General features: G+C 43.3%; 1 protein-coding gene across 1 annotated transcript in view; it reads left to right on the top strand.

Annotated features, from left to right (window-relative positions):
- Window positions 1-11,811, top strand: part of FLT3 (fms-related tyrosine kinase 3) — a 31,830-nt gene extending 20,019 nt beyond the window's left edge. Inside the window, exons 12-24 of the mRNA XM_009882844.1 lie at window positions 918-1,096; window positions 2,550-2,662; window positions 2,762-2,894; window positions 2,984-3,088; window positions 4,386-4,496; window positions 7,041-7,194; window positions 7,546-7,673; window positions 8,044-8,168; window positions 8,532-8,654; window positions 9,278-9,389; window positions 9,473-9,572; window positions 10,623-10,728; window positions 11,677-11,811. Of these exons, the coding sequence (XP_009881146.1) occupies window positions 918-1,096; window positions 2,550-2,662; window positions 2,762-2,894; window positions 2,984-3,088; window positions 4,386-4,496; window positions 7,041-7,194; window positions 7,546-7,673; window positions 8,044-8,168; window positions 8,532-8,654; window positions 9,278-9,389; window positions 9,473-9,572; window positions 10,623-10,728; window positions 11,677-11,811 (1,624 nt within the window). The remainder of the gene's footprint in view (window positions 1-917; window positions 1,097-2,549; window positions 2,663-2,761; window positions 2,895-2,983; window positions 3,089-4,385; window positions 4,497-7,040; window positions 7,195-7,545; window positions 7,674-8,043; window positions 8,169-8,531; window positions 8,655-9,277; window positions 9,390-9,472; window positions 9,573-10,622; window positions 10,729-11,676) is intronic.
- Window positions 11,812-12,070: the final 259 nt, after the last annotated feature.

Genomic DNA, 12,070 nt, shown 5'->3' with positions numbered 1-12,070 from the left:
TTTTAGCTACATATAAAAAAAATTTCTAGAACCATTTTCTCACCTGTATCTCTGAAAAGGCTTCCTAACATCAATCTGTTTGTGCAGAAATGGAAGAGGAAAGAAAACAGCCAGCTAGTGAGTTTAAAATACCCCTTAAAACAGCTTTCTGGAAAGAAAATGCTGTGACATTTCTTTTCTTGGGAACTTCCACATGTAGAAGCCACATGTGTGGAGCTGAACAGATTTTATTTATTTACTTATCTCCTCATTTATTTATGTGGACAGCAAATTACACAGTAAGTTGATGAATGATAGAAAAGCTAAAAGTCAAAATTATCTGTGTGGGCTTCCTTTCCCTTGAGTGTAACGTTCCCTCTTTCTACATACCAGGTCTTAAATAAGTCATTAATACAGGGTGGATGTTCTCCGTCTTGAGTGAGAGAAACTTCGTGGTTGAAATCACATACCTTCAGGGAAAGGAGTTAGAACTTTTACTGTGGGTTCATTTTGTATTTATTGTTTTAGTGGTGGCTCATTTGGAGCTACTCAGTGGTTTGAGTGTTTGAGGTAAAGGTGAAACCAGTGGGAATAGATGTGGTAGTAGGGGTCATGTCAGCTGTGAAATTGGTGGAGGTCCTGGAGGTCAGGGGGTGCAGATGTCCTGCCAGGGCAGTGGTGGAGCGTGAGAGTGAGCCCAGCATAGGAGGTAGGGAGCCCAGTTCACCCCCCACTGGCCCTGCTGTGTCCATCACCAAAAAATTAGACTGGCAACTGCTCTGAAGCCTCACTCTAACAGTGACAAATAAAAAAGAAGCCCATCTATCCCTCCCTCCCTTCCAACACAGATGAAAGACATGTTTTGAAATATCTCACCTTCTCCCTCGGAAAATGCCACCATGAGCCAAAAATCAAAACTGGTCTGCTTTCTTTTTCAGCTGTACAGAAGAAATCACTGAGGGGATTCACAACTTCTTGCCAGAGAGGAGATCCCTGGGGTCATGGATTTCAAGCAGTACTCTAGATGTAAAGGAGACAGCAACAACCTTCTCCATTGAGTGCTGTGCAAACAATTCTGTCGGTTCAACCTGCGACAAGAATTTCATTAACCTGTCAGGTACCATAAACCAGTGCTTTAGCACAGGTTTTCTCAATCAAAGCTGGCGTGGTAGAACTTAGTGTATTTTTTATGTGGCTAAACGGCTGACCGTGCAATGGCATTGCAGGTAAAACACAAGCGCTGTCTGTATACAATGTGGGACACAGTGGGTGAATGGGAGGCACATGTCTCTTTTCTCTTGTCCCAAAGCAGCAGCTTTCCTCATAAAATGAGCAGAAATTTCACACAAATAGGAAGTGCAGGATGGAGCCATGGCAATGTTGGGGTCTGCTTTTTTATTTCATCTTAGTAATCCCTACCTGAAACCTGGAGGCATCTGCTTTAGGAAGAGCTGAAGCCACTTTGGTAGCTGGTGGCAGGTGTTGGCTTTTGTTCCTCTCCTGGAGGTCACTGCGGTGCTGCCCCAAAAGCCCATGGGAGCTCTCCTCACCCCAAGGAGGTCATTGCATGCCCAAGCAAGAGCATGACTGAGCCAGCAGACCCACTCAAGGGACAGTCCCTGTCTGGGAAGCAGGAGTGAGTACCAGGGGAGAGACCTTCTTAAACTGCTGTAGGCAGGTGGCAGAAGGCTAAGCCCTGGTTTGGGAACTGGTGTGCAGTCTGTCTTCTTGTCGAGGGCATGAGAGATTCTTTCCTTGTTGAACAAGGAAGTCAATATGATTGTTTGCCCATGCACTTTATACTTGTAACACCGTATACATTCCATAGGGCAGAATATTTCCATTACAGGGAACATGCTGTGGCACCTGGGAAGTGTTTTGAAGCACTCAGATATTTGCAGTACTGAGATTTCCTTTGTTGTGGATAAACAAGCTGTTCGCTGCTTTTGACTATAGCTGGCAGAAGCTGTGACCACTGGTAAGAGTTTGAGCATTTATGCTGAAATTACAATAGAAAGTAATATAACACTTATGCTCTCAGAAACTACCAGAATATGAGGGTAGGTTTCATGTAACACTCACCTACCCACCAGCGCCTTATAGTATGGTCTTGACTTGTTAAGAGAGTTCCTGCCTGAGCAGCAGAGCAATGGTCCAAGTAGGTTCTCTGTGGTCCATCCATTGATAACTGGTGCTTCAGTATCTGACATACATTGCTTGGGGGGAAGGCATAGGGAGAGAAGGGAGACATGATGAGGAATTGTTTATTCCTGTTTGTGTTCACATTGTCCAATCCATGGATCACACCAACAACTCCATGCACTTAGATTTATTAATTGGTGTAGCATTTCTTTTGAATGAAAACAGGTATCAGGATTAGCCAGCACTTAAGCCTCCTGCCCAGCTCCTTGCTTTGCACGTGGCTCCACCTCATTCCCCACGCAGAGGGAGCTCAGGCGTGAGAGGACTGCAAACTGGCAGAACTGACCAAGCCACCGTGGATTCTCCTTGCACCTTTAACTGTACACATGAGCTCTGATTCACTGGGTAGTAATATGTATCTCTTAAAGTTGCAGGAGCTGTTTCTTCCCCCCCGGACAATGCTGCATTCTATGTCTCTGTTGGATTTTTCCTCCTATTGATCGCTTTTTTGTTTGTGTTCGTTTATCATAAATACAAAAAGGTAAAAGCACACATAAATACCTGCCCCTTCTTCTTATGATCCTACCAGGCTGTTTCTTCTTCTCTAAGACTTATTCCGCTTTTTTTTTTCCTTCCAAAGCAATTTAGATATGAAAGCCAGTTGCAAATGATTCAGATGATAGGCCCATCGGATAACGAATACATCTACATCGACTTCAGAGAATTTGAATATGATCTCAAATGGGAATTTCCCAGGGAAAATCTGGAATTTGGTGAGCAGTCCACAAGGCAACCCACAATGCTGGAGCAGTAGCCTGCGGCATAGCAGCTACAAATAATATTGGCATATTGTGTCTTGTAGGACAGGTCCTTGGTTCTGGGGCTTTTGGGAAAGTGGTGAATGCGACAGCTTATGGAATTAGCAGTGCGGGAGATTCAGTCCAGGTTGCAGTCAAAATGCTAAAAGGTACAGTACTAACTCTGGGTGCCTTTCGCAAGCAGTGAAGTATTCTAGCGGCTCCAAAGCAGAAACGGTGTTGGAAATCCCTTTATATACACACTTGGAGCAGTTACACCTCACAAATGCTTGGTTTCAAAATCCTTTCAAAATGTTTTCAAAATCCTCTTTCAGTTTGGAAAGGTACTGCTGAAGTGCCTTCTTCCTGCCTTTTGTCCTACACACCACAAATCTGCGTTGTGTGGGGAAGGGTGGAGCTGCTCTGCTCTAAAGAGGACGAATGTAAATTCATAGTGCGGATTAACTTGCTGGTCACGTTGGTGACTCTGTGGACTTTGGAGTAAGATCCCCTTTCCTTGTAGCGCTGTCCAGCTGTTGCACTCCCTTCACCTCCTGCATCTGAGTTTGCTTACTTGTAAAACTTCCAGCACACCTTCCTGTAGTCTTTTCTTCTTGATGACACAAAGCAATTTCTTTCCATCCCTCCTTATGGGTCAGACTTCTTAAACCTCTAATCCTCCTTGCTGCTTTGTTCTGGCCTCTCTCCAAACTGTCTTGACCCTTCATAAAAGCAGTGTCCAGAGGTGAGCCTCCCTGGCAGCAGGCAGAGGAAGAGGACTGCCTCACTGGGTCCCCAGTGCCACAACCCTGTTGATACACGACGGGATAAGCTTCACATTGGCAGCAGCGCCAGCATCCTGCTCACCTGTGTGCCCACACAGTCCCTTCCTGCCAGCTCCGCCGTGTCCAGCTCTTTGTCCCCTACCTGCACGTGTGCATCAGCTTCACGCTTCCTTGGTCCTCTCCTTTGCTGTTGTCTTCATGGATGTTCATCCTGATCATTTTTGTTCATGTCCTCAGTTCACTGAGATCAGGAGGACCAAATGCTTGCTGAAAAGCTATTACTGAAACACAGGGTGGCTCTCTTAGCTGTTGGATCACAACTCTTTGTGTGCCATATAGCTGTTGAGGCATTTTTTTCTCTTAGCATTTCTCTCCAACAGGGTTGACTGCCATTTTTTCTGTGCTTGTGAACACCTTAATAAGCTGCGGGCATTCCTTGTCAGCCTATAAAAATGACAAATATTAACATTTTATGACTGCTTTCCCAAGTATTCAAATGATACGCACTCACACACACATTTATTTTCCACCTTTAGCTAAATCTTTTTATACTGTACAAAAATTGTTAGGATGTTTCCAAATGTACTGTCAGTCCAATTAATTTGAAATGTGACAAGGCATCACAACCATTTACATTTTCAGTTCTTTGCTGGAGATTTCCAAGTCTGTGTTACTTTTACAGAAAAACCTGATGCTTCAGAAAAAGATGCTCTAATGTCTGAGCTGAAAATGATGACTCACATTGGAAGCCATGAAAATATTGTGAACCTACTAGGAGCTTGTACTGTGTCAGGTAACTTGTGGAAAGGTACCAATTAAAATGTTCAGACTAACGAGGACTCCTGAACAGAAAAGAAGTATCAAAAATTGATTACTGAAAGCAGTATTAAAAACATCCAAGCCATAATTAATGACCTGTTCCTTAGGCTGCTGTTCCCTTTTTCACCCCTGAATCCTGTCTTGGCCCAACTGGCCCAAAAGAAGATGAAGATGAAATGAAATCAAAGTTAAGGCCACGCATGTGTACAGAAATGCTTTCTAATCAACCTTGCATGAAGTAATACAATAGCCTGTCTAGAGACGAAATTTTCCTGTTACAGTGGTGATGGCATTGATATGAGCCACTTTGTTAAAGCAAAAAGGAAAACCTTATCTGGTGTAAGGTACTTTGTGTCCGCATGATTCTGTTCACATAAGATTATTTTATTTTATTTTATTTTATTTTATTTCATTTTATTTTATTTCATTTTATTTTATTATAAATCATGTGGCTCACCAAACAGTGAGGTTGGAGAAAGAAAGGGGAAAATGGCTAAAGGCCAGACAGGAAAGAAAATAAACTGAAAAAAAGAGCAGGGGTGGGGGGACACACAAAGAAAGAAGAGGAGAGAAGTGAATAATGAAAAAAGAGACAACTTTTTAAAGGACTGAATGTAAAAATAAACTGAAGATAGAAAGAACTAAGGAAAGATGGACTAAGATGAAAATGGCAAGATATTATCACTAATTAATTATTGTGTGATTTGTGATATAATTGAAGCAACATACGTGGATATTCCTGTCCCAAGAACTCCCTCTCTGGCCAGTCCAGCAGTGAACAGGAGCGGGTGGAGAGAGGCTGAAAAACAGATCACCTTGAGGAAAGGGCAGGGTTTACCCAGTGCTTGCCCATATCATGAACTGTAACAGCTGCCACTGAAAAACTTGACAGATTTTCTGCCACAGAGATTTATTAGGTCAGAAAGACCAAAGATAACCGTTAACTCTTGTTTCCCTAGTTTGCATCAACAGCAATATTGTCATGCAAAGACATTTGAGGCATAAGAGGAAAGCAGAGAAATAGATTGTTGGTGGTGGTTTTAGCTGATTTCATAGAATCATAGAATGGTCAGAGTTGGAAGAGACCTCAAAGATCATCTAGTTCCAACCCTCCTGCCACGGGCAGGGACACCTCCCCCTAGACCAGGTTGCTCAAAGCCCATCCAGCCTGGCCTTGAACACCTCCAGGGATGGGGCATCCACAGCTTCCCTGGGCAACCTGTTCCAGTGCCTTACCACCCTTGAAGTAAAGAATTTCTTCCCAATATCTAATCTATATCTACCCTCTTTCAGTTTAAAACTGTTACCCCTAGTTCTATCACTACACTTCCTGTTAAAGAGTCCCTGCCCATCTTTCCTGTAGGCCCCCTTTAGGTACTGGAAGGCTGCTATAAGGTCTCCCTGGAGCCTTCTCTTCTCCAGGCTGAACAACCCCAACTCTCTCAGCCTGTCTTCACAGGAGAGGTGCTCCAGCCCTCTGATCATCTTTGGGGCCCTCCTCTGGCTTTGCTCCAACAGGTGAAAGGCTGATTCCAATTTGAAATTATACAGGCTGCCACTGGCTTCTGGAAGACTCAGCACGTGTGATGGTGTAAGCAGGAGAACTGCAGGGGAGACCTGCTCAGTCTGGCAGGGTGGGGCAGGGATACTTCCAGCCTTATCCAAGTCCTGTGTTCAGAAGCTTTTACATGGCTCTCCAGACTTCACATCCATCTTCGGAGAGACTTTACAGTGTGCCCTACCTTGCTTGACACGGGGCTTCTGGCAGAAATGTCCACAAATTCATATTCAGTCTTTCTGAGCCAGAAGTGGTGATGCCAGTGTAAGACTTTGCAGGGGTGATGTGTGACCACTCTCCCTGGACCATTTGCTCTGGTCCTGCTGGCTTGTCATGGCTTTCCTCCAAGCCTGCCTGGTTGGGAATGGGAGGGGTTTTTCCTTTCTTGAGCAAGTGGCCTGACCAGTGCTCCACTCAGACACATCCCCTTGCAAGGTCTTTCCCTCCTATAGTTCCTCTCAGCAAGCACACTTGGTTTCAGGTGGCCTTCATGGAAAAAAAAAAAGGATGTTTCTAGAGCATCAAGGTAGTGCAGATAAATGAAGGGGCGTAGGACAAAGGATGTCAATTCACACCATCAAAATAATTAGCAGGGGTCATCTTTCGCTTGAACCATGTCAGATTTAGAAAATATGTTTCACCTTTATCGCCTGTGCTGTCCTTCTCAATGCCATTAGTATGGGGAAGGATGTTTGTCCCTTCATAGGGATTTGCAATCCACCTTGGGAGTTGTACCACAGGGCAAAATCAGCTACTCAGACTTTCCAAAGGGACATTACAGTCTGCAATTACAGTCAGTAGACGTTACCTGCCCGTCAGTACGGGTTATCTACCCAGGAAGGGAAGATGCTTGGGATGTTTAATACAGATTAGTCCTGGGACAAGATGAGGCATCATTAGAGCTTTAATGGGGAGAGTGCTATAGATAGCAGGAAGCATTTACATTTCCGACTATTTCAGGACCAATCTACTTGATATTTGAATACTGTTGCTATGGGGACCTTCTGAACTACTTAAGGAGCAAGAGAGAAAAGTTTCACTGGACACTGACAGATCTTTTTAAGCAGCACAACTTCAGCTTTTACCACAATATCCATTTGGACCAAAATTCTAGGTAAAGTATTCAGCAACACTTTATGAAGCGACTGTCTCTTTTTAGGCTGCATTCTCAGCTGTGCTCTAAACTGATGAAATTATTGAATTCTTGAGAATGTACCTCCACATGCTTTAATAAGCAATGCCTTGGGAGGAGCCGAGATTTGATTCCCCTTATGGTGTTCTTCACGCTGAATTGCAAAAGAGAGGCAACCTCTTGTTTCTCTTTCCAGTTTTGAGAAGACTCATGTCTGTGCCCAGATTTTTAATAGCAATAACTGATCGTGTTTTTTCACTGCAAAACAGTTTATGTGTAGAAGATTATGTGATCCACTGTGAGTAACCTTTGAAAATGTGTCACCCCCTCCAGGAAGGGAACTCTTCTGAAGTACGGTGTGAATATGACTCTGTGCAGAGAGGATGAATTTGAAATCGCACAAAGTCAGAACACAAATGTGGCATCTGGATCAAATGGGATTGTGCTGTATTCTGAGGAAGGTAAGAACTTAGTTGCTGTTATCTCTAGTAATTTTAACTGTTATTATTGTATTTATTTATATTATTGATCTAACTAGACTAGACTCAGTGACACAGGAAACCAGTTTCTGTCAGTCTGGAAGAAATTTTGCTGGAGAAGGATTCAACAACATTTAAAGCCTCAGGCATATGTTCCTGGTCATGCTATACATAGTATTTGAGTATACTCAATATACTCTTTATTTTGTATCTAAGCAAAGGAAGCGAAAGATAGATAGTCTTTGTAATGTTGTTCTTGGTAGGAGCACGTGAAAATCCTTACAGCAGTCAGTAGAATTAATCAGAGTGAGGAAGCCCATGGAAAACTTGTACTTTTGTTTATTTTTTACAGATAAAATTAAGTATGCAAGCAGACAGATGGACGAAGAAGAGGATTTTAATGTGCTCACTTTTGAAGACCTTCTTTGTTTCTCTTATCAAGTTGCCAAAGGAATGGAGTTTCTTGAGTCCAAATCGGTATGGTAAAGGGGTAGCAAATCGTTTAGATAGAAAAGATCATCAGTACATCAGTCTATGAAAGGCAGACTGAAGAACAGAGCCACACAGTGGCAGTCTTGAACTATACCTCCTTTTAGGGCTTTACAGCAAAGACTGACTTGCAGTTTTAGACATGACCCTGAGTAAGAAGTGCCTGCACACTTCTGCCTGCTTTGGCCCTGTCCCTTTGCCGTGAGCACCCGGGGACTGTCCAGCTTGCTCATTCTCCAAACTGTTTGAGTGGAAGGAGGTACCAATTCAGAGAGCTCTGTGTGAGACAAGGGAATTAATTCCTTCTGGTACCAAAGGCTGCAGAGCATTAACCCATCTTTTCCTTCTAAGTGCATTCACAGGGACCTCGCTGCCCGGAATATACTAGTGACCCATGGAAAAGTGGTCAAAATATGTGACTTTGGCCTTGCCAGAGATGTAGTGAGCGACTCCAACTACATCGTCAGGGGCAACGTAAGTTCCTGAGTCCTCTCTATTTTTCATACCGTTGTAAGAATGATAAGAAACCAAGAAAGTGAAGCTTTGCATTTTCAAATTCCTTGTTAGCTTTATAGAGATCTGTACAGACAGTGCAGAAATCTCACTTTCTCCTGCCCTTATAATTAACCAAATCAAGGTAGGGATAGCACTGTAAATGAGGTGATACCCGTGTCGTTTCTACAGCACACTGAAATCCATTGATGGAAGTGCTGGGAATTGCTTACTGTTATGGACAATAATAGTGTAGGGGCAATAGCGTATGCGTGGGGTACACCAGGTCCTCCGGCTATCTGAAGAAGTACAGGGTAGACATCTCCATCTGAGCTACTCACTTTGGAAGTCAGAGGAGGGAAGAAGGCTCTTCCAAGGCTTGAGCTCATCTCCTCCTTGAATAGTCACCTAAAAAGGATTAGATGAATTTGCTCCTTAGAAGTGCCTACTTCTTTCTATAAGGGAAATTTAAAGGGGCTACTAAGAGAGGCCCAGCTTTTCACATAGCAGGAATTGATCCTACTCAAGCAGTGAGAACTACAGTAAAACATCTAGAAAGCCTGTGTCACAGCATGACTTGCTCTCCTTTCCTCCTGTCTGTACAGGCTCGTTTACCAGTTAAATGGATGGCTCCTGAAAGCTTATTCGAGAGGACATACACAATGAAGAGTGATGTGTGGTCTTATGGAATATTACTATGGGAAATATTCTCTTTGGGTATGTTCTGTAATGCAACAAAAGAGCACTGCTTGGTTTTGGCAGCTTCTGAATTAACATGTATCCTCCAATATTTTCCACAGGTGTAAATCCCTACCCTGGTATTCAGGTTGATACAAACTTCTACAAATTAATACAAAGTGGATTTAAAATGGACCGACCGTATTATGCTACAAAAGACGTGTAAGTGTATTTTCTGAGTGATGCACAGCATGGGAATTTATATTTACTAGGTCACTGTTTGCATGACCTTTTATTTATTGTACACTGTACCTCGATCAAAAAAAATCGCAGAAGGTTAGATCTTTCTCTAACTATGAAAAAGGCTGCTTGATCACGCAGGTTTTGTCCTAAAGCAGAAATGATCAACACTAAAGGTTGTGTGTGTTTGAAAGGACTAATTCATTACCTGTATTTAATTGTGCCTCCCTTTCCCAGGAACTTCTAGTTCTCAGATCACAGACTTCTTTTTCTTTGTCATTTTGCAAAAGCTATGTTATACCATATTCATTAGCTAAATCTTTGGTGAATTTCTCTAAACTTTTTTCTTAAAATTGAGCTTTAGCAGTTTGGGTTCAATTCCAGGAGGCTAGGGACCCTCTTAGAGGAAGATCCCTGCTAAGGAAGAGTTGGCAGGAGCTATTCCTGTGCTCTCAGCACATGATTTTCAGCCTGTGCCTCTGTGCCTGGATGGACTGCCTAGAGGTGGACACCAGAGGACAAGAGAAAAGAAGGTGTTGGGGAACTATGAGACCTGCAGCATGGAGGAAAGAGAAGGACTTTAGGTGGTCTGAGCTCTTCTGGCAGACATTTTCACAGATGACCTAGGGACTCCGTGCCTTGCTATGGCACTGTACCATTCTCATCCTCTCATTGTAGAGACTGTAATGCCGTTAACAGCATAGGTGAATCTGACAGATTCACCCAAGAAAGATTGCTGTGGGGCTTATAAATACCAGGGAATAGTTGACCAGGTAAGTTTGCAAGGGGCTTTAGCAATTAGGCACTGCACTGGTCCCTGATGAAACTGTAAAATCTCTAAGGTGGTGTTTAAACTTCAAAAAGATTTTTGTGATGTCAAATTCCACAAAAAGACTCACTGTGAAAACTGTCCTCAAGACTACGGAGTCCACAAGGAGCCGGTTCAGCCCCAGAGCCAGACAAGGATTGTCTTCCTACCATTTTCTTTATGGAAACTAACATGTTCTCTGTGTCACCTCTTTACCCCTGCAGTTATCACGTGATGCAGTCCTGTTGGGCCCTTGACTCCAGAAAAAGACCCTCTTTTTCTTGGCTGGTTTCCTCTCTTGCCTGTCAACTGGCTGAGGCAGAAGGAGCAGTAAGTAAATAGAGAAAGAAGAAAAAAAATACACTTTTTTTTGTAGCTGTGAAATAGTCTTTTGGTTTCTATTCAGTTGTGCCATTGTGTTACGGAGCTATTCCCCAGCGATCTTTGTAAGAGTTTGGGGAAGTTTTTTCTGCTGTCAGAAGGAATCCTGACTTCCCTGATGAGGATTTCTTTTCTCCCACTGCCTGAGCCGGGACTCCGGAAGGCTGAAATCTCTCAGCATGTGCCATGGGAATGTGCTTCCCTTGTGCAGGAGCCAGCGTAGTTGGCTTTGGTGATGCTGAGAACTGCCATGGGAGGGGAGCTGAGCCCGGGCCACATTCCAGGGATCTTGTAGGGGGCCACCATAGGTATGTGCTGCCACGTCCTCACAGACGTAAGGCCATTTATCATTCCCAAAGATCAAAATAATAAACAGGATCTGAGGAAGTCATATTCCATCCTTACTAGACTGTGTTCTCTTCCTCAGGGAGGATAAGCAACTCCTTTCAAAACGACCGATCCCCCTATCTAGGTATCCAGTCTTGGATAGACACCATTTCCCAGTACAGTGTCCTTGCAAACCTTTTGGGATGTGGAGAGCTGTGAATGACTCCTGCCTTTGCAGGCTTGAGCCTCTCTGCAGGCTGTTAGCCTGGGAGAAGTTGCCAAGTGTAGGGGCAAACTGATGAGCAACTTCAAAGTACTGTACCTAGAAAAAAAATCCTCCTTTGTGGTCCAGTGCTTTTTTGGCTGGATAAGGTCCATCTCACGTAGGCAGTTGTCGGGATTGTCTTTGGAGTCTGTGGGAAGTAATGGGCAGGTTTGAGGGTGATTGTTCCTCAAGAGGAGGTGGGCTGTACCTTACGAGTACCTGCTTCACAAGGAGAAAAGCAGTTTACCAAGTACTGTAAGTAGTAACAGAAGATACCGTCTTTTATTTCCTCTTCCCAATTCTAGGTTTACCAGAATATGAAGAAAAATGTTTCTACACACAGTTCCAGCATCAAAACTAAACCACATGTAAGCAGGGATGAAGAATCTCTGCTATTTCCAACTGTGCTCCAGCATGAGGACTCTCAGGTTGAAAAATAATCTGGGTTCTGGATTTGATCTCAGTATTTTCATAAACTCTGTGTAGCATATATGCTTTGTATGACCACTAAGAAAAGAAAATGTTACCAACTGGTGCTCTACTCACATTTCTTAAGGACCAGTCCATATTTATATTACTTTGAGGAGAAGACACAATTCATTTATTTGAACTCAGCGAACACATCTATCGCAGGAGAGAAGCAGTCATCTTTTTGCTGTCTCTCTACACCTGGATATCTCTTTTCCTGTTTTTTTTGTA

The sequence above is a fragment of the Charadrius vociferus genome, unplaced genomic scaffold (genome assembly GCF_000708025.1).
Source record: "Charadrius vociferus isolate BGI_N301 unplaced genomic scaffold, ASM70802v2 scaffold93, whole genome shotgun sequence".
Lineage (NCBI taxonomy): Eukaryota > Metazoa > Chordata > Aves > Charadriiformes > Charadriidae > Charadrius > Charadrius vociferus.
This window is presented reverse-complemented; position numbering and strand designations above follow the sequence as displayed.